We start from the raw sequence: 20,866 nt of genomic DNA on the forward strand, positions 1-20,866 counted from the left end.
AAAAAAAAAAAAAGAAGAAAAAAAAACAGAATATCCACTGAATTCCATTGGCAGGAGCATGGGTTTCTTTTTTCAGGCAGCTTTTCTCAGACTTCAAACACTCCTCCAGCTATTGACTTGATTCCCCCCCGAGGGAGCTGGATGAAATCAGATACTGTCGGCCAATAGTGAACTGGAACTGACAGGTACACTGAAAAGCATCCTGCGCTCCGATGAGGGCATGTTTAACATCATAGTGGTCTTTGATGGATCCTCCTCGGAAAAAATCTGGGAAGATGAAAAGATGCGTAAAGACTTCGCCGGGCATTGAGAGATGTCAAACTCACTTTAAATTATACACAGCTAGCAGAGCAGTCACAGCTACTTGTTCCGTGTGTGTGTGTGTGTGTGTGTGTGTGTGTGTGTTCATTAATGATTCATGGCTCAGTTAACACTTTTTAAAGCCTCTTAAGTTTGTACAGTCTTTTGTCTGCGGTTAAACAAAGCCATGGAGACAAGGAGTCGATGTGGTCCGTAAGCTCCCGTAGTTTAGATACAACCTTCCATTGGCTTCCAAGGTTCTGCCACTCACCGTAAAACTCCATTCCCACAACAACAAAACGGCGTGTCAGTGTTTACGTAATGATAACACGAGATGGAATCTAGCAAAGCTGACGACCAAAGACCACAGGCCAAATAACAGAAAATCTTCAGAAAAACAAACAGGGGGGGGGGGGGGGGGGGTGGAACAGTAGTATCTCTTCTTGTTTATCTTGGTCCAAGATTGGACGACGCTCACGGTTCTCGGATCACGGAGTGCCATTTGACTGTATCCTTGGATGTAAAAGATGTTCGGGGAGTATAGGGTCGGGCTGGGTCTCTCTCTCTCTCTCTCTCTGTATCCCTGCTTCAGTGTGGTCTGCTGCTCCATTCAAAGCAGTTCCTTTCTAGTTAGTGAGTGGATGGTCGGCACGTCTCCGAGCCAGGCACCTGGTAGCGGGCGTGGACACGTGTACTCATTCTGGAAGGCAAGAACAGAGACAACAAAGTTCAAAACCATTTGACAGCTGGTCCAGGGCAGTTGCAGTGTTTACACCGTAAAGTTAATTACAGTGGCCAGTAATTTGATAACAGTACAATGGGATTGTGACAATGCGAGCATTAAGCAAATTAGGGGAGGCAATTAAGCAGATGATGAAATCCCCCGTACTTAGATGGCTCAGAAGGTTGAGGTAGAGCGTGTTCTCGAATGTCTAACAGAGTTGTTCAAATGAAAGCCCAACACAAGGACCCTGGCAATTGTTCATTTAGGAAACGTTAATTAAAGTTGAGATGATTAAATCAAAACAAGCCGTTTTGTTCAACTGAACTTGCTTGCATTAACATTTTATCACAGACAAATAGAGAGGTATTTTAGATAGAGAGGGGGGGTTAATGCCTGGGGTTAATGGTAATTTTGTGCGTATTGTGTACAATGATCACTATCTGAATTATTATTATTATTAAATTATTATCTCTAAACAATAGCTGAAAAACCAACCTATTAGATTAGAGGCATGCGGGGGGGGGGGGGGGGGGGCACATATTTTGCACTTTTCATTAAATGTGTTTAAAAAGATGTAATGTGTCAGAATAGGAACGTGCCACATGATTTGTTTTGTTATGAATACATTTTGTGTCGTTAATATGATCGTTAACTTTGAAATTATAATTGAAATAATAACAATGTTGTGAATCAATGGCCCACGGTGCAGCATGGCACAAAGCAGAGTCAATGGTGCGTTGCGCGTGGGTGCCCAGGGTGTGGCGACTTAAGCTGCCACACTGCGCCGGTCAAATCATTCGGTGCCAGCTGAACCATTGTTTTCCTGATGCCCAGCCTCCGGGTGGCGCCACCTTGTCCGTTGTGCACATCGTTTAGGAAAGGATGCAACGGATGCTTTTCAAATGGCCTGCTTCGCTATCTACCCTTCATGCTTCTTGATGACTTGAAGCGTTGTGCTTTTTCCTTCTCGCTTTGTGCCTCGGCGCTCGGCTCTGCTGCGCCTCCTCATCTCACCGTGAGCAAAGAGCAAATTGGCAATCATGTGTAAAGCCACAGTCACCTCTTTTCCCTCCCTTGATATGCAGCACTCTCTGTTGCTGCGCCACTCTGACTATTCTGTGTGACGGGGATAATAATAATAATATTGGCGAATAATATGGGACCTTTAAATGCCAGACGCTCCAGCTTGTTGCAAATTAGTGAATTAGTGAGAGAGATTTGGACTTTTGCTTTCATTGGGAGTCACAAGCTTTGAATTCGTCTGCAAACTCAGGCACACTCAGCCCACGTATGCAAGCTCGTTTATGATTTAACCTTTTAAAAAGAGCCCGTTTGGGTCTGCGCTTCAAGTAAACCCACAACACAGATGTGCGTCTCTTTCTTTGAGTTCAGTCTAAAGAATTTCTATTAAAGCGTTCTGTGTCTGCCAAGAACTAAGTGGGCCTAAGGTCTGGCTGCCAGGGCTGAGATGGTTGTCAGCTGAAAGGCAGATCAGTGTTCTGTGGTACGCCCAGAGCAGAACTTTGAACGCTTATCTAACAGGCTGACATGCCTTCACTCGTCGCTCTAGGCTACCTCACAGGTAGAGAGGAGTCAAGCGAGGAGGCAGAACAAACCGTCATGTAACCCTGGACAGTTTCAACAGAACCCCAAAAAACGAAGAAAACAACACGGGCTGCATTGCTGTGCAAACAACATGCACACATACTTCCACGTAAACTCTCACACAGCACAGAATGACTGACGCATACAAACACACAAACATAAGAGACCTAGCTGGGCCCGTCTCACGAAGCGAGACCATGGAGTTAGCGAGCCGAGCTAACTTCGGGCTTTAGCCCTGACTTTTTGGTCTCACAACAGTGGCTCAATTTAAAGTGAGGTAGATCACCATGGTAACTGACTGTTGGCTGCATGCCTATGCCTGCTTCGGAGCAGACTATCACATCTGAAAGGCTTCCTCCTCACCAGTCGGCTCTCTGAAAAACGGCATTACCATTTCTTGAGGGTACCGTGAACATGGGGGAACAGATTGTAAGAAGCAGCAAATGTTTTTCCACCCTGTAGCTTATGAAATAGTTAGCACACATTATGATACTCTGGTTATCAAGAATGAATGAAATGTACTATTGCAGTACATTCACTAGATGAATGATGAATAGTTTGACAGTTATTGAGAGTTTATTTGAGTTAATGAGTTATTAATTTGAGTTAGTGTGGACCAGTGATGTCACTGGTCCACACTTTAACACTCAATAACTGTCAAATTAAATGACAGACTTCAAAACCGTTTACAGTTTTCTGATATACTACTGATGTTCTAATGATACAAAGCTGGTTGAAAATGGGCGGAGTGTTCCTTTAAGTGCATTGAAATTCTTTCATATGATTTCCAGAGTAATTGGTAGATTGATTGAGGGTGACTTTGTAAGCAGAAACACTTTCAGAAACTCACTGTGATGATGACACAATACTTTATCAATGAAAAGTATGTGACCACTTTAATGACAGGACGGTGATACATGCAGAAACAGTGTTACTTCTTTGCGGTTATAGTTTGTTGTCAAGTTGTGCGCATAATATTCTAATTAAGTTTCCCTGCTGAATCATTTTACTTTGACTGCTGCAATGCCATAATTTCCCCCGTGGTGATCAATAGTTTCGTCTTCTCTTATCTCAAAGCGTCTGCCTGGGATCTGTCCGTGTTGCATAATATGATTGACAGAGCGACTGGGAAACCAGCTTCATTAAATCAAAATCAGATAGCGAGGATCACAATTATTCGAATTTGAGAAGCCAGCTTTCGCAAATGCCCCGACTGTGTTGAACTTTGTTTGTGAGAGAGTTGAGAGGTTCTGGGGAAAACACAAACACTGAAATTGATTATATGTAATCAATGTGATTAACACTTTCTGCCCAAAGTGGAAGGTGCATGAACCATTACAACACCAACCAACTGCTCTTGATTGATTGTTGTGATTCATACTAGCGGCTGTAGCTCAGGAGGTAGAGCGGGCTGTCCACTAATCGCTTTGGATAAAAGAGGTCGGCGGTTCGATTCCCGCCTCCTCCAGTCTGCATGTCGAAGTGTCCTTGGGCAAGATACTGAACCCCAAATTGCTCCTGATGGTAGCCTGCCACCATCGGTGTGTGAATGGGTGAATGTACCTACTGATTGTAAAGCGCTTCGGATAAAAGCGCTATATAAATGCAGGCCATTCATACTACTATCATTGGAGAGTTGTACTGTATGTATGTATGTATGTATGTCCGGAGACCTCCCGGGCCAGGCAGAACCATCATGAGGACCGCTTCTGGCCCGCGGGCCGTATACAGATCTGCTCTAGAGGGTGTCTTTCACTCTGAGATGCACTGTTTCCCATACTGAGGCACAAAGTCCAAAGTTGGTCAGTGTATAGAAATGGACAGAGTAAAGTGATCTCTGATGCACCTGATGATGTCCTGTCTGTCATGTGCAGAAGCACAGCAGACCAGCAGCTTGGAGCTCTGATGCACCTGATGATGTCCTGTCTGTCATGTGCAGAAGCACAGCAGACCAGCAGCTTGGAGCTCTGATGCACCTGATGATGTCCTGTCTGTCATGTGCAGAAGCACAGCAGACCAGCAGCTTGGAGCTCTGATGCACCTGATGATGTCCTGTCTGTCATGTGCAGAAGCACAGCAGACCAGCAGCTTGGAGCTCTGATGCACCTGATGATGTCCTGTCTGTCATGTGCAGAAGCACAGCAGACCAGCAGCTTGGAGCTCTGATGCACCTGATGATGTCCTGTCTGTCATGTGCAGAAGCACAGCAGACCAGCAGCTTGGAGCTCTGATGCACCTGATGATGTCCTGTCTGTCATGTGCAGAAGCACAGCAGACCAGCAGCTTGGAGCTCAATCCAACAATCCTCGGTTTGAAAACAAAAGTGAAAGCACAATCTGCTCTAAACTCACCGTGGGATTTATAGACCGTAACACATCTTTAGCTGCCCTTCAAACTTTATCTTCCGGTGTTTAAGTAGCATTTGGTGGAATGAGGTGGTTTGACCATGCTGCAGTGTGTCAGTTGAATGAGGTGGTTTGACCATGCTGCAGTGTGTCAGTTGAATGAGGTGGTTTGACCATGCTGCAGTGTGTCAGTTGAATGAGGTGGTTTGACCATGCTGCAGTGTGTCAGTTGAATGAGGTGGTTTGACCATGCTGCAGTGTGTCAGTTGAGGACATGCCGTGGCAGACCTGCACAGGATGGATCTGTGCTTGTTACAGTAAGTAAAGGTAAAGTCACACACCTGAGTGTGTGAAATGACCAGTAATACCAGACTGTAAATATGTTGTAATACCAGACTGTAAATGACCAGTAATACCAGACTGTAAATATGTTGTAATACCAGACTGTAAATATGTTGTCCCCCACGAATGATGAACCTTGGGACAATAATCATCAGGATGTTTCATGTCTCCAAGTTTTGTCAACTTGTGATGTAGGATTTTTAATTATTAGTGACTCCATCAGTCCAAGTGTCTTTTTTTTTTAAAACACCAACAGATCCTAATAACAAAATGCATTATAGGCTAATCCCTCTGATTGTCATCAAATTCACTGTGATATTCCCAAGTTTGACCACATGATTAAACCAGTAAACCAGGGGACAAAGGAGGCAGGGAGAATTGAGATTCACAATAATCAGTGTTTATGATCCAATTAAGGTTAAATAAAAAGTAACACCAACTGAGGACTACGTCCTCAAACAAAGGAAGAATGTTTAACACAAAATCTAAAGTTAACAACAAATAGAATGAACACACTCTCTAGAAGAGAGTCAAAGTTAGCACACGCTCAGACTGAGAGTCAAGAGTTCTATCGAAGCCGGGACACAACAAGGATTGGTAACCAGCAACACGCAGCACACAATGTCACAGTGGCCCACTGGCCCTGACTGCCAGGGTTTTAAGATGTAGCTCCTTGATTGGCAGAGTGAGTACACCTGTGCTCTACCGCACAGGTGCCACAGTAGGGGGAGGGGCCTGGAGAGGATCAGTGAGCAGAGACAAACATCAATACAGGCTACAAACACACATCCACTCCAACCGCGTAACATTCACACAAATATCACATTTAGTAGACCCAACTTGATTTCATCGCCCAGAGCAGTGGTTCTCAAACTGGTGGGTCGTGACCCAAAAGTGGGTCGTGGGGCCATTTTGGGTGGGTTGCGGATGTGTGCATTAAGAAAAGTTCTTGTTGCGGCCAACATGACTGTCTTGCAGAGGATGTCACAGGCTCATGTTTAAATCCAGAGTGAAGATACTGGTATGATATGAAACTAGAGCATGTCACAGGCTCATGTTTAAAGCCAGAGTGAAGATACTGGTATGATATGAAACTAGAGCATGTCACAGGCTCATGTTTAAATCCAGAGTGAAGATACTGGTATGATATGAAACTAGAGCATGTCACAGGCTCATGTTTAAAGCCAGAGTGAAGATACTGGTATGATATGAAACTAGAGCATGTCACAGGCTCATGTTTAAAGCCAGAGTGAAGATACTGGTATGATATGAAACTAGAGCATGTCACAGGCTCATGTTTAAAGCCAGAGTGAAGATACTGGTATGATATGAAACTAGAGGATGTCACAGGCTCATGTTTAAAGCCAGAGTGAAGATACTGGTATGATATGAAACTAGAGGATGTCACAGGCTCATGTTTAAAGCCAGAGTGAAGATACTGGTATGATATGAAACTAGAGGATGTCACAGGCTCATGTTTAAAGCCAGAGTGAAGATACTGGTATGATATGAAACTAGAGCATGTCACAGGCTCATGTTTAAAGCCAGAGTGAAGATACTGGTATGATATGAAACTAGAGCATGTCACAGGCTCATGTTTAAAGCCAGAGTGAAGATACTGGTATGATATGAAACTAGAGGATGTCACAGGCTCATGTTTAAAGCCAGAGTGAAGATACTGGTATGATATGAAACTAGAGCATGTCACAGGCTCATGTTTAAATCCAGAGTGAAGATACTGGTATGATATGAAACTAGAGGATGTCACAGGCTCATGTTTAAAGCCAGAGTGAAGATACTGGTATGATATGAAACTAGAGCATGTCACAGGCTCATGTTTAAAGCCAGAGTGAAGATACTGGTATGATATGAAACTAGAGCATGTCACAGGCTCATGTTTAAAGCCAGAGTGAAGATACTGGTATGATATGAAACTAGAGCATGTCACAGGCTCATGTTTAAAGCCAGAGTGAAGATACTGGTATGATATGAAACTAGAGCATGTCACAGGCTCATGTTTAAAGCCAGAGTGAAGATACTGGTATGATATGAAACTAGAGGATGTCACAGGCTCATGTTTAAATCCAGAGTGAAGATACTGGTATGATATGAAACTAGAGCATGTCACAGGCTCATGTTTAAAGCCAGAGTGAAGATACTGGTATGATATGAAACTAGAGCATGTCACAGGCTCATGTTTAAATCCAGAGTGAAGATACTGGTATGATATGAAACTAGAGCATGTCACAGGCTCATGTTTAAAGCCAGAGTGAAGATACTGGTATGATATGAAACTAGAGGATGTCACAGGCTCATGTTTAAAGCCAGAGTGAAGATACTGGTATGATATGAAACTAGAACACCTAAGGCATCCATTGGTACCAACCATGTCATAGCCTTTCCGAGAGGGGGATAAATAACGCTCCAAAGTTTGGCTCAAGTTTGGCTAAAGTTTGGCTAAATTTTGGCTAAATTTTGGCTAAAGTTTGGCTAAAGTTTGGCTAAAGTTTGGCTAAAGTTTGGCTAAATTTTGGCTAAAGTTTGGCTAAATTTTGGCAAGGGGAAAAACTGGAATGGCCATTTTCAAAGGCATCCTTTGACCTCTCATCTCAACATATCTGGTTCCTACAAGACGCCACCTTACAGACATGCCCACATTATGCTACTGTAATCCCATGCATTTTTCTTTTCAAAAACATGTTTGCATGCAGTAATGTGTTGTTTTTGCCTATCCTTTTTGAATATTTCTGCATACTGGGCTCCCTAAACAGTCTTGGAATTGCATAAATTGGGTATGACTGGAAAGCTGAGACTCTTGTGGATTGTGGATTCAATTAGCCCAATTGTATTCATGTGTGATGTTAGTACCTATACTAGCCATTTCATTGGAGTGAGACAATTTGTTTAAACTTGACCTCACTGTATCAAATGACGTATTGTGAACTCTAGGATAATCACAGCCTCATGAAACTTTACAACTACAAACTCCAGGCCTAGACCTGATTGTCTGACTGTCTGTTGCACTTACGTCGTCCCCGCCCCTTTAGAGTTTCTTTTTGTAAAGCGTCTTTGAGTCCTTGAAAAGCGCTATAGAAAACCCATGTTTATTATTATTATTATTAGACCATTCGGAAAAGAGCATCACCAGTTTAACTTATATAGGCATTTATAGTATAAACTTTATACCATGGTCTGGGTGAATACTTTTTTCTGATTGGCTACGTTAAAATCGTTTAACGCACACGTAGTCCGGCTCAAGTCTAATCACATGTTCTAAATTAATCCGCTACCCAACGTACACAGCTGTTTAAGTAAACAGCACAGCAACGTTATTCGACTCGCTACTTCAGGCCGACAGAGCCTATCTCATCGTCCGTCAAAATCTTCATATTGATTTCGGGACAATAATGTGGCTGGACAACTGACTTGTCTTGTTGTTAAACATAATTTAAATTATAGTTCCTGCTTGTCAACCGTATGCAGTGTTATTGACTTTGAAAATTGCGAGGATAACTATTAACCTTAGCTTTCTGGCTCAGCTGAGCCAAAGGGTTCTTAATGAGCTGAGCGGTCTAGATTCCTAAACCATACCGGCTCAGATCCAAGGTTCATCCTATTTGCTGGACCAGTGAACAATGTTTAGATTGCATGACAAGCTGACGGGAAGGTACAGTAATGATTAGGTCTTTGTCCGTTTCCCAGGTGTTTATTCACCTTACCTTGAGAGACTAACAGGAAGTGTATTTAAGATTGTATTTACACTTCCTGTGACTCATAAACCTAGTCTGACTCATAATGTGAGTTCAACTAGGTTTGACCAGGTGAGTCAGACTAGTTTGAGCAGGTAAAACAGCCGGCGTTTTGAACAGGAAGTCGCGATACAATGGGTCAAGTGGGCGGGGCTGCATAAGGTGAATAGGTAAACAGAGTTATGGCTTGTTAAAACCTTTAGATTTTGATTGCAAAGCTTCATAAGCAGGTTAATCAAACTCCTAGGTGTGCGCTAAACGATTTTAATGCACTTCGCGGAGGCCTCCACGTTCTTTTTTTTTAATTCAATGTGCCTTTTTATTTTATATTTACAATTCAATTTTTAAACAGCATATAGGCCTAAAAAATCAATCTGAAATGTGGGTGGTGACTTAATGACTAAGGGAAAATGTGGGTCATGAGGCTAGATCAGTTGAGAACCACTGGCCTAGAGGACACAGAGGAGAGAAGAGAGGCAATTAAGGACAACGTTCCATAGCTGTAAGAGAGAACCTGTAGTTATTCCCCACAAAGAGTGACTACTTCCAAGACAAAGTCCTTTCAATAAACAGGTTACACGTTCTCCTGGGAGAGTCCAGAGCTGCCCCATCTCTCATCCCCCTCCTCAGTAGTCTTCATTAGGGTGCTAATTAGCGGGATGCAAACATGATGTAATTAGTTTGATTTCTGTCAGGGGAGCTGGAAGAAACAGACCAGCCACTCTCTCCACTCTGGGCTCCAATTAGCCCATTGCATCTCCCCACCCCACCGTTTGCCTGTCCTCTCTTCTGAAGCTGAATTGGTACCGTCTTTCCCCATCAAAGGATAAGAAAAGTCTCACTTAAAAGACTCACTTAACCCCGGCTAAGAGAATCACTTAACCCCGGCTAAGTGTAGTGTGAAAAGTCCTATAGACAGACCCATGAGAGTTCTTACGCTGATACACTATGTTACTGCACGCTGCAGATCTCTCTCTGGGTATGATACACTACGTTACTGCATGCTGCAGATCTCTCTCTGGGTCTGATACACTATGTTACTGCATGCTGCAGAGCTCTCTCTGGGTCTGATACATATGTTACTGCATGCTGCAGATCTCTCTCTGGGTCTGATACACTATGTTACTGCATGCTGCAGAGCTCTCTCTGGGTCTGATACACTATGTTACTGCATGCTGCAGATCTCTCTCTGGGTCTGATACACTACGTTACTGCATGCTGCAGATCTCTCTCTGGGTCTGATACACTACGTTACTGCATGCTGCAGATCTCTCTCTGGGTCTGATACACTACGTTACTGCATGCTGCAGATCTCTCTCTGGGTCTGATACACTATGTTACTGCATGCTGCAGATCTCTCTCTGGGTCTGATACACTACGTTACAGCATGCTGCAGATCTCTCTCTGGGTCTGATACACTACGTTACTGCATGCTGCAGATCTCTCTCTGGGTCTGATACACTATGTTACTGCATGCTGCAGATCTCTCTCTGGGTCTGATACACTACGTTACTGCATGCTGCACATCTCTCTCTGGGTCTGATACACTACGTTACTGCATGCTGCAGATCTCTCTCTGGGTCTGATACACTACGTTACTGCATGCTGCAGATCTCTCTCTGGGTCTGATACACTACGTTACTGCATGCTGCACATCTCTCTCTGGGTCTGATACACTATGTTACTGCATGCTGCACATCTCTCTCTGGGTCTGATACACTATGTTACTGCATGCTGCAGATCTCTCTCTGGGTCTGATACACTATGTTACTGCATGCTGCAGATCTCTCTCTGGGTCTGATACACTACGTTACTGCATGCTGCACATCTCTCTCTGGGTCTGATACACTACGTTACTGCATGCTGCAGATCTCTCTCTGGGTCTGATACACTACGTTACTGCATGCTGCAGATCACTCTCTGGGTCTGATACACTACGTTACTGCATGCTGCACATCTCTCTCTGGGTCTGATACACTATGTTACTGCATGCTGCACATCTCTCTCTGGGTCTGATACACTACGTTACTGCATGCTGCAGATCTCTCTCTGGGTCTGATACACTATGTTACTGCATGCTGCACATCTCTCTCTGGGTCTGATACACTACGTTACTGCATGCTGCAGATCTCTCTCTGGGTCTGATACACTATGTTACTGCATGCTGCAGATCTCTCTCTGGTTCTGATACACTACGTTACTGCATGCTGCAGATCTCTCTCTGGGTCTGATACACTACGTTACTGCATGCTGCAGATCTCTCTCTGGGTCTGAGACGCTTCCCCTCAGCCGGCTGGGGTCGGAAGTGAACCGTTCACTTGGGCAGTGATTGGCCAGTGGTGGATTCAGTCTTCACCAATCAGTAACGACTTTGCGATCAGTGACGGCATGCAGCCCATTTTTCAAACCGCTCTCTCATTGGTGCTACGACCTGTCACTCATTCAATTTCACCCCCCTAGACGCGCCCTCAAACCCCAGCAGTGGCAGTGAAGTGGCACAGACTCAGTATGTAGTGTGCGGAGCGCAGCGATTCAACATAATATTTGAGTCTGTGGAGAGACTACTCTATACCTACTTGATAGTGTCCTCTAGAGAGAGAGTGGCGTCAGCGGAGGACCAAAATGCGAGACTCATTAGCCAATGAACAGCCAGGAATGGGTCTCGCGCTACTTTTGCATGTTAAAATAAAGCTGATAATGTACAATTTGATTCAAGGGGGGAAAAACCCTTTCAGAGTACAACACAAACTGTCCATTTTGCTGCAACTCGACAGTGCTGCTTAATCCAGGACCTTACTTCCTGGAACTCTTGAGAGTAAAAAACTGGTCCATTGGAGTGAATGGAGATGTGGGGACTCATATCTACATGGCTCTGCTACTTGATGCTCACAACGCTTGTTGTCACAAGTGCAGCAAATCATTTGCTTGTAAGCACAGCCTCTACCTTCTAAAACTTGGTGCTAAAGGCAACATACAGAAGCTACAAAAGCCAATGTAAACAAAGATATCCATTCAGGGAAGCTGACATGGAGCAGTTGGGGTCATCACTTGAATATAGTAAAACTAAGGAAGCCAAAGGAAAAAGAGCACGACTCCCTGCTAATTTTCTGTGAAAAGGCAATTCATTAAACCCCTCTAGTTTGTTTTCAAATCGCCCTTGCTGTGAATAAGGTCAGAGCAGTTAGGCCCGATCATCAAAACAAACATAATCCATTTCTTATCTTTCTTCTCCCTCTTAATAGTTTATTCCACCGTTGTCTGGGAGAATATCTCATGCCTATAGTATAACATCAAAGGTAGATACAGTAACATACAGTATGCATACGAAACTGCACATCTTTTTTTCTTCCCTTGAAATGCATCCCCACCTCCGCTTAAAGACATAAAGAATAAATGTCCACATTAATATTAATGCTGGGAGCATGAATATATAAATCTGGACAGCAAGTGCAATATTTTGCCTTGAGTCATGCGTTATGGCTTGGGCTGAAAATGCAAAGTCTGCAATGACAGGGTTCAGAAATCTGCAGGATACTAATAAATGCAAGCAGGCAGTAAGCATGTATGCACAACATGCATGTAATCTGTATAGCCAGCATACAGTATAGACTAGGGGTGCACCGATCACGTTTTTTGCCACCGATCACAATTGCCGATCGCCTATGGGAAATATCTGCCCAACCGATCATCCACCGATCACCGATTACCGATCACCGATAGGCCTATATAAACTCCTCAAAAAAAGTTTGGAAACGTTATTTCGGTCGATTATTTCTCCCCTTTAATAATACCAATTGCATTGTATTTTATATCGTTGGAAAGCCTGATTAGTGATAGGGCTTTTTTTTTTTTTTTTTTAAACACACACAAAAAAAAAATCGGCAATCAGCCGATCACATATTTGAGGTCAAAATCGGCCGATACAGATTGCTTGCCGATCGATCGGTGCACCCCTAATATAGACAGCATACACAGGCCAGCTGTGCATGTGGCACAAAGGAGCAAATCTGCACCGTCAAATTAGGAAACGACTTGGACACGCCTTCATTTGCGCCAACTCAAGAAAATTCACTTTTTACCTCTTCACCCCCGCCGATGGAAGGAACTTATCCATTAACTTATCTTAAACCAATCCAACCTCTTAATAAACAAGATAGCATCAGCTTCTCTAGAGCAATGTCACTTATGGTGTCACAAAGTTCAGATGTTTGGTATGGAGCACCAACTGAAGATCGCTGCCACTGTAGGTGATTTAATAAACCATCATATTCCCAGCAGCAGAATGATTCTTTAAATCAGCTGGGATCAACTCATCCTCCACAACATCCCTGTCAATGGACGCAAAGTATGTTTTACACGAAACAAGCGCTCACTGGCCCTCAAGTTCCTATCACTTAAGCCTGAGTCTGGCTCTCAAAGAACATGATTCGAAGTTAAGCAGTGAGATATTTTTGTATGTATGCATTAGCAAGCAGGAAATGCAATCCATGATCTAAATAGAGCTCAAAGATCTTAAAGGTATAGAGCTCAAACTCAAAGACCTCCCTGAGGAAATGTGATGAAATGAGTTGTGGCTGGGAGCAAACCAGGCAGTTCCCTGATGAAATGTGTGGGTGTTTGGGAGTGAGAGATAGAGTGTGTATGTGTGTGTACAGTACACACACACATACACACACACACACGTGTGTTTACCTGTGTGTGTGTGTGTGTGTGTGTGTGTGTGTGAGAGAGACTGAGTGTTATGATTTATGATGATTTGGATTTATGCTGGTGATGTACGACCACATTAGGAGCAGAAGTCTCCTCTGCCCACCCCCCCCTCTCTCTCTCTCATAGTAGGAGTAGGTGCACCAAAAATTACATTTCACATTTCTGAAACAATAAGGCAATGCTTTCTTGGCATTGTTAGGATACTCCTAGAAATACTGTGATTGAAATGTCTTGTGATTCATGAAAGACCTAATGGGAAATAACTTCCCATGGTAATCCGGGTCAGGGCAGAGTTGAGCGCTCAGAGCAGTTGACCTGTAGCATGCTGATATTTATCTGATTTTGAGATTATGGACGATGCATTTGAATTTGATGGCCGCGCATATTGATTTGAGCTGGAATAACATCATGTCGATTACAAACTGAGCAGCTGCTATCTAACAATGTGAGAGACAGCAAACACAGCAGGCTGAGGACACTGCACCAAGGTAAATACATAAATAAGCTATTTACAGGATGTAAATACATGCTATACACATGCCCCATATTCGTCATTTCCAGGTCGCAGTTCAAAACATATTATTTGTTTCAGTGCATGGATATAAAAAAAAACTTTCATGGTGAGTTAAAAATCATAATTAAAGCTGGAAATAAGGTCCAGGTTGTAAAAAAAAAACAGAATTCTCCTTTAAGTTCCTTTCATCCAGGGACCACTGAGGAGCTTTCTGACCACCCGAACCCTCGACTGAATCTCACCACCTCCTTCTGTGTTGGTCTTCCCATTGGGAGATGCTTAAAAGTGGTTAGAGCAGGCAGATCTCAGATCAGTTCAGCAGACACTCGTGAAAATGCCCCTGGTGTGAAACAAGTGGAACTGGCATATATTGACAACATAGCATTGGCAGAGGTTTGTGGTCTATTGAGTGCCATCTAGTTTTGTGACTGTTCCAATGCTACTAGACAGAGTTTGAGTGTATACACAAATTCCTGGTGACAGCTCTTAACAGCACTACCGCCTGACTGCATCACATAACATGCTGGGAGTAATAGCCACTTGTCTGAGTAGTTAGGCACTAATAATCACTATTTGCTACCTACAGTATTGCAAATTCAAAATTCAGTCGTATCTGGAGCAAGCAGCCTAATAGTTGTGCAGCATTTGCTGTGTGTAGAGAATGGTAAGTGGTAAGGTTCACAGTCGGTAGCTCAGAAAGAGTTACCCACATGACTTGTTTTGACAGTCAATGAATAAACACAAGGGAAATCATGTTGACAGCCTCATGTAAAAGAGAAGAAATAAGGAAATTGATAGCAATGCCATGCCAACTACTAAACCACAGGTTATCAAAGTACATCTACTGCTGTAAATACGTTATTTCCAGTCAACAAAAGAACCCAAATTGCATCAAATCACAGATGTTTTTTAACAGGTATATGATGTGATGGTGTTGTGAGATAGGGATAATATATACAGTCAATAGAGATAGGCCTAGATCCAAATTACGCATGGGGAGAATTACAGTGTATATTGCATGCCTCGTGCAAACTGTATTACAGGGACTGCGAGACGGGAATCTGATTGGTTTGATTGATGTAACGCCCAGGCATTGCCAGGGAACACCTGTGAATAATTCTGGTGCTTAAGACCGCACGAATCCCGTTTGTGCTGGCATTTTGGGGGCACAGATGACTTGGCACGCCTCCAATGGCAGGTGCCGTGAACAATTCCGCACCCCCGCCGATAATAGCATCCCCACAATATTTCGAGGCTGTTTTTACGTAAAAAAACAGGGAGGTCACGTCTACCCAGACAATTATATCATTTTTAAACAGTTAGATTTCTGTATAAATCATTACAATATGCTCCCATGAAGTGGGGATGCGTTTAGCGAAGACCGGGCGGGGGTGCAAAACTCGCCATAACACCTGGACACTTGCGCCTGGCGGACTGCTATCGTCCCTGCAGGGACGATAGCATAATGCAGGCGTTCAGGCACGCAAACAGGTGCGCAAGCGCAAAAAGGGGATAGTGCCTGTACCAAGATAGGGCCCTCTGTGTGTGATATTAAATGGCATAACATTTACCAACAACTTTTCAAACTATGGAGGGTCACGTAAGTAGAGGCAGCTAAGCCTTCCTCTGCTTTACAAAGGAGTGGCTCTCTGGGTGGCTGCAGCTGCTGCCTGATGCCGGCAATGAACATTATGCCTATAGGGCACCATTAAAAAAGACACACATCTCCACAAATGTTTCTGCTCCCTTCTGAAAACCATGCTTTAATAATTCAAACATTTGCTGAGAAAAAGAGCCTGGGCATTATCAAATTAACATTAATGTGACAAGAGAGAAAACATATTACAGTAGACTACAACTTCAGAAACAACAAATGGTTTGCCGTCCAACATGGACAAGGACAAAATACACCTATACTGTACAGTAACTACACATTGTTGTCGATGCAATAGTGAATCTGATAATAATGGCCATTTACAATTAGCCTTACATTTTAGTTCTGCAAAAATGAGGATACTAGAAGGCGCTAGATGACGTCATATGGTAATATGCATATCCAATAATGCACGTCATGGCGTAGCCGTTGTGATGCCAGGGCCAGATTCGCTATGCGCTGTGTGTGTATCTGTGTGTGTGTATCTGTGTGTGTAGCTGTGTGTGATCTGTGTGTGTAGCTGTGTGTGTATCTGTGTGTGTATCTGTGTGTGTATCTGTGTGTGTGTGTATCTGTGTGTGTGTGTGTGTGTGTGTGTGTGTGTGTGTGTGTGTGTGTGTGTGTGTGTGTATGTATCTGTGTATCTGTGTGTGTATCTGTGTGTGTATCTGTGTGTGTGGCTGTGTGTGTAGCTGTGTGTGTATCTGTGTGAAGCACTGACAGGGAGAGAGAAAGTGAGAGAAACTTGGGCAGCAGCCGCACCAATTTATTGGCAAACGCACTGGATTGAACACATTAACGTTGCTTCCCATGGTCAGAAAAAGTCGCTTTTGAGACATAAAGTCACCAAGGGGGTCTTGTCGCAACGTTGGCAACACTGAAGCCTGTATCATTTTTGCAACAGCATCTTTTAACGGCAGGTAGGATACTGTATACTGTATATGGTCTGTAGGTTAGCAATTCCAAAATATAAACAACTTTGGCGCTCATTCATAAAATTCTGCTCTAACAGAATAGCAGGGCGCAAAATCTGTGACCCGGTATTAATTTCACCTAAATTTACAGCATTCTGCGAATACTGTGACGCAGACATATTACTGCTGTGTTATCCTCAGCTGGGGGCCGGGTGTCAGCCAATCAAAACCAATGTGTTAATTAAGCTTTACACATGTCAGCCAATCAAAACCAATGTGTTAATTAAGCTTTACACATGTTACACCTTGTCCACCTATGTGTCAGTGCAATGGATCACATATAATGAATACGCTCTTCCTCCACAAGCACTCCTACTGCTCTAATTGCAATGTTGGCCATGATAAACTGAATCACGGCTTTTATAAGCACACATCAAAGCAGCAATTAATAATTGTCTAAACTGTGCGTGAGTCATATGTATTCAACATATCTCCAGTGTGGGTGATGAGAGCAGCTGTGGTAACTTCAGTGAACTAAGTTGTGAATGTATTTTCCTTTTCTAGTGTGCTCAAGATGCACAGAGAAAAAGTTGCCAGAGTGAAAGTCACCAAGACAAAAAGCCCCAGGTGCCAATGCCGTCTGATAGAAGCCAAAAGGACAGACGGTAACTGCAGCACTTACAGTACACCAAGAGGGAGATACGAAGTGAAATAAAAGATTCTGAACTGTAAACTTTTGATGAAACCGCCGATGTTTCGCACCAAGAACAAGTGTAATTATCCAAAGGAGAGATTCATTGGGGTGTGCAATGTTGATACAACTACAGGCCAGTAAGCTGAAAAATGCTGTGCATCTGCAGAAGAACGGCCTCGAGCTGAGGAAGATGTGTGGCCAAGGCGACGATGGAGCGGCCAACATGAGTGGCAAGTATGAAGGTCTTTCACGCCAGAATGAGAAGGCCCTCTGAACCTGGTCCTGGTGGAAGCCTCAAAGTCTAACAAGCATTTTGTGACATTCGTCCACCTTGTGGAGAAGGATGACATCTGAAAGCGATCCACCTAACACACACGTGAACTCCACCTACGTGGAGGTCAAGAAGCTGTCAGATACCCGAGGGGCTTGCAGAGAGAGACAGCACTGAAGATCTAACACACACAAGAAGCTGTCGGATACCCGAGGGGCTTGCAGAGAGAGACAGCACTGAAGATCTAACACACACAAGAAGCTGTCAGATACCCGAGGGGCTTGCAGAGAGAGACAGCACTGAAGATCTAACACACACAAGAAGCTGTCAGATACCCGAGGGGCTTGCAGAGAGAGACAGCACTGAAGACCCTTCAGATATCACCCTTGATGACATCTGGAAGTGATCCACCTAACCTGATGCAAGGGATGCTATGATGTAAAGAAATGCGATCATCTTTATTCTCTGCCTATTCACCTTATTCTTTGCCCATACAAGGACGCTTCTGCATGACGTCATTTCGTAAATCGTCTTTCCGGTTTTAAACACGGAAGTAGAGTACGCCTACCGCAGTCATTTAGACTTGCCAAAAAGCCGTTTTCAAGCAAAAAAAAACCAAACTGTTTTAAAGTTTTAATATTTGTCGGGTGAGAACGTAACATATATGTGACCAGTTTATCAGAATAACGCCTATTGGAAATCCTTAACGAGCAGCGAGGACCGGGAGCGCTGACTGTGCTGACACTGGTCAGACTAGCTATCTGTCAAACCCTACTGTAGGCTACTGGCAGTGAGAAAACACTGTCGACGTGCTTTTGTAACTAACGTTAAATGCCGACCGGGTAACAGCCATCGGCTCCTCGCAGCAGTAACGTTATGAACATGTAACTGAAGTCGGCCGCAGTGTAGCTTAATTCGGAATGTTGCCAAACTTCATTCATACTGACGTTTTATTTTGAAAATGGCCGCCAACTAGCGCTGAACCGGAAGAACAAATACGTTGCGTCGAACGCGGAAGAGAGAAAAAGTGGGCGTGGTGAATAAGGTGAATACAGTAAATCACCACCCCAGTGTTCCAAGTCACTGCTCTAGTATCAGATTCTCTACACTCCACTGCCTACAAGGTCATGGATGCTTCACACATTGCAAACAATGAGGTCTGAGGAGAAGTTTGAGGAAAATTGGAGGTGCATCAGAGAAGGCAAAGAGCACTCAATATAGGCTACCTACTGTGGTGCCTGCCTCAATCAATCAATCAATCAATCAACCAACCAACCAACCAACCAATCAATTTTATATTTATATAGCACCAAATCATAACAACAGTTATCTCAAGCTGTTTTACAAATAGAGCAGGTACTGTAGAAGACCAGGCTCCCTTCACCTTAGTACACAGGAGGTCTAATTGTTGCAACTGAACACAGGCCTACTTTGTAGTTTGGAGGGTAGATTGGTTGGTTTATTACTTTATTTATTCAGAAAACAGCCTTTTTCAATTTTGTGTAAAGCTGTGTTGATTTTGAATCGTCATTCATTTCATAGGCCACTCAAGCCTGCACAATGTTGAGGCATTGTTGTCTTTGTTGTCGCCTGTCCTTGGGATAAATGTAAAATTAGTGACTGCGCCAAAGACCACCGTCTCTGTGTGAATCCATACGGCACCTTTGTAGGAATCTGTTGACTATCAACATACATAAATAAATATGTAAGAAACATGTGCTACTCTGTGTTATTTAAAAAGATGTTACAGCGTGGCCACAGACTGTGGCTCAGCCGTCTAGAACAGGGTTTGTCTGTACAGCGTGTCATACACCGATATATACGTCATCACGATACGGACGTTAGATACTGGACTCTCATCATGCCGTTTCAGCTGGACTTGAAGCTGTCTGTCACCATGGAAGTGAAGAGATCGTCTACCAACGAGCCAACTACAGAGTCCCCCGCATTCACATTGCATCTAACAGCAGCATGGCTTCCACGCCGTTGCTGGACTCTGTGTCTTGTTTATACATATTTATGATGGGGTGGCCCTTTTTTTCTCCTCCTGCTTGAGCAACTGCCCAAAATGTCTCCCCCTGTTGAACGTTATCCTCGTACATGTACCTCATCATCATGATATAAATAGCCTCCTTCTGCTTCCTACTTTCAATTCCAGCTGATTTCCTGCAGGCTGCTTTTCACACATTGATTTCCTGCAGGCTGCTTTTCACACATTGATTTCCTGCAGGCTGCTTTTCACACATTGATTTCCTGCAGGCTGCTTTTCACACATTGATTTCCTGCAGGCTGCTTTTCACACATTGATTTCCTGCAGGCTGCTTTTCACACATTGATTTCCTGCAGGCTGCTTTTCACACATTGCCTAAGCTGAACTGACCTCCCTCGCTGCTCACAGATAGTCATTAAAATGGCAAACAGCAAAGCAGATGAACAGGAATAGACTCCAGATTTAATAAGACAAACGGCTTGATGCTATCAGTGTGTGTGGATGTGCTCTGGCAATGTCAATATGCTCAAAAAATGTTACGCCTTCACTATTGCTTGTGTGCACATTATATGAATGTGCATAGTAAAGCTTAATTTATACTTATTATAAAGTGTCGCTCAGCACATGGTCGCAGACAAAAAAGAAAGTGTCGCTCATGGTGTTGCATTTATACTTCAGAAGACGTTCGCCTCGGTTCAACGGTCACGTGACACTCGAACGCTTTAGCAGCTGCAGAGGGAACGAAATGCACAGTGAAAAAACCTCAGAGGCAAGATGTAACATACTTGGCTGCAGCCGCATATAAACAGCACAGAACCACACAGCTCACATCCTCTCTCTCTGGGAACAACAAGGAAGTCAAGCGCGTGCCGTCTATATAGCCAATCAGACTTGTGCGATACTATGACGTAGTCAGCGACACTAGACATTTCACCAGGTAGCAGACACTGCTCGCCGACACTTGAAAGTGTCGACTCAAGTCCTCATTTCTGTCGGCGACAGGGGAATGGGGGTTGCTATGCTATTCATGTTAGCAATGCCATGATAGTGATAG

At 43.7% G+C, this 20,866-nt stretch overlaps 1 protein-coding gene across 1 annotated transcript in view; it reads right to left on the reverse strand.

The window, feature by feature from the left end:
- Window positions 1–910: 910 nt before the first annotated feature.
- Window positions 911–20,866, reverse strand: part of lrrtm4l1 (leucine rich repeat transmembrane neuronal 4 like 1) — a gene marked incomplete at both ends in the record, with an annotated part of 125,967 nt that continues 106,011 nt past the window's right edge. Inside the window, one exon of the mRNA XM_083641150.1 lies at window positions 911–1,000. Coding sequence (XP_083497276.1) covers window positions 911–1,000 — 90 coding nt within the window. The remainder of the gene's footprint in view (window positions 1,001–20,866) is intronic.

The sequence above is a fragment of the Poromitra crassiceps genome (genome assembly GCF_964638095.1).
Source record: "Poromitra crassiceps genome assembly, chromosome: 8".
Classification (NCBI taxonomy): domain Eukaryota; kingdom Metazoa; phylum Chordata; class Actinopteri; order Beryciformes; family Melamphaidae; genus Poromitra; species Poromitra crassiceps.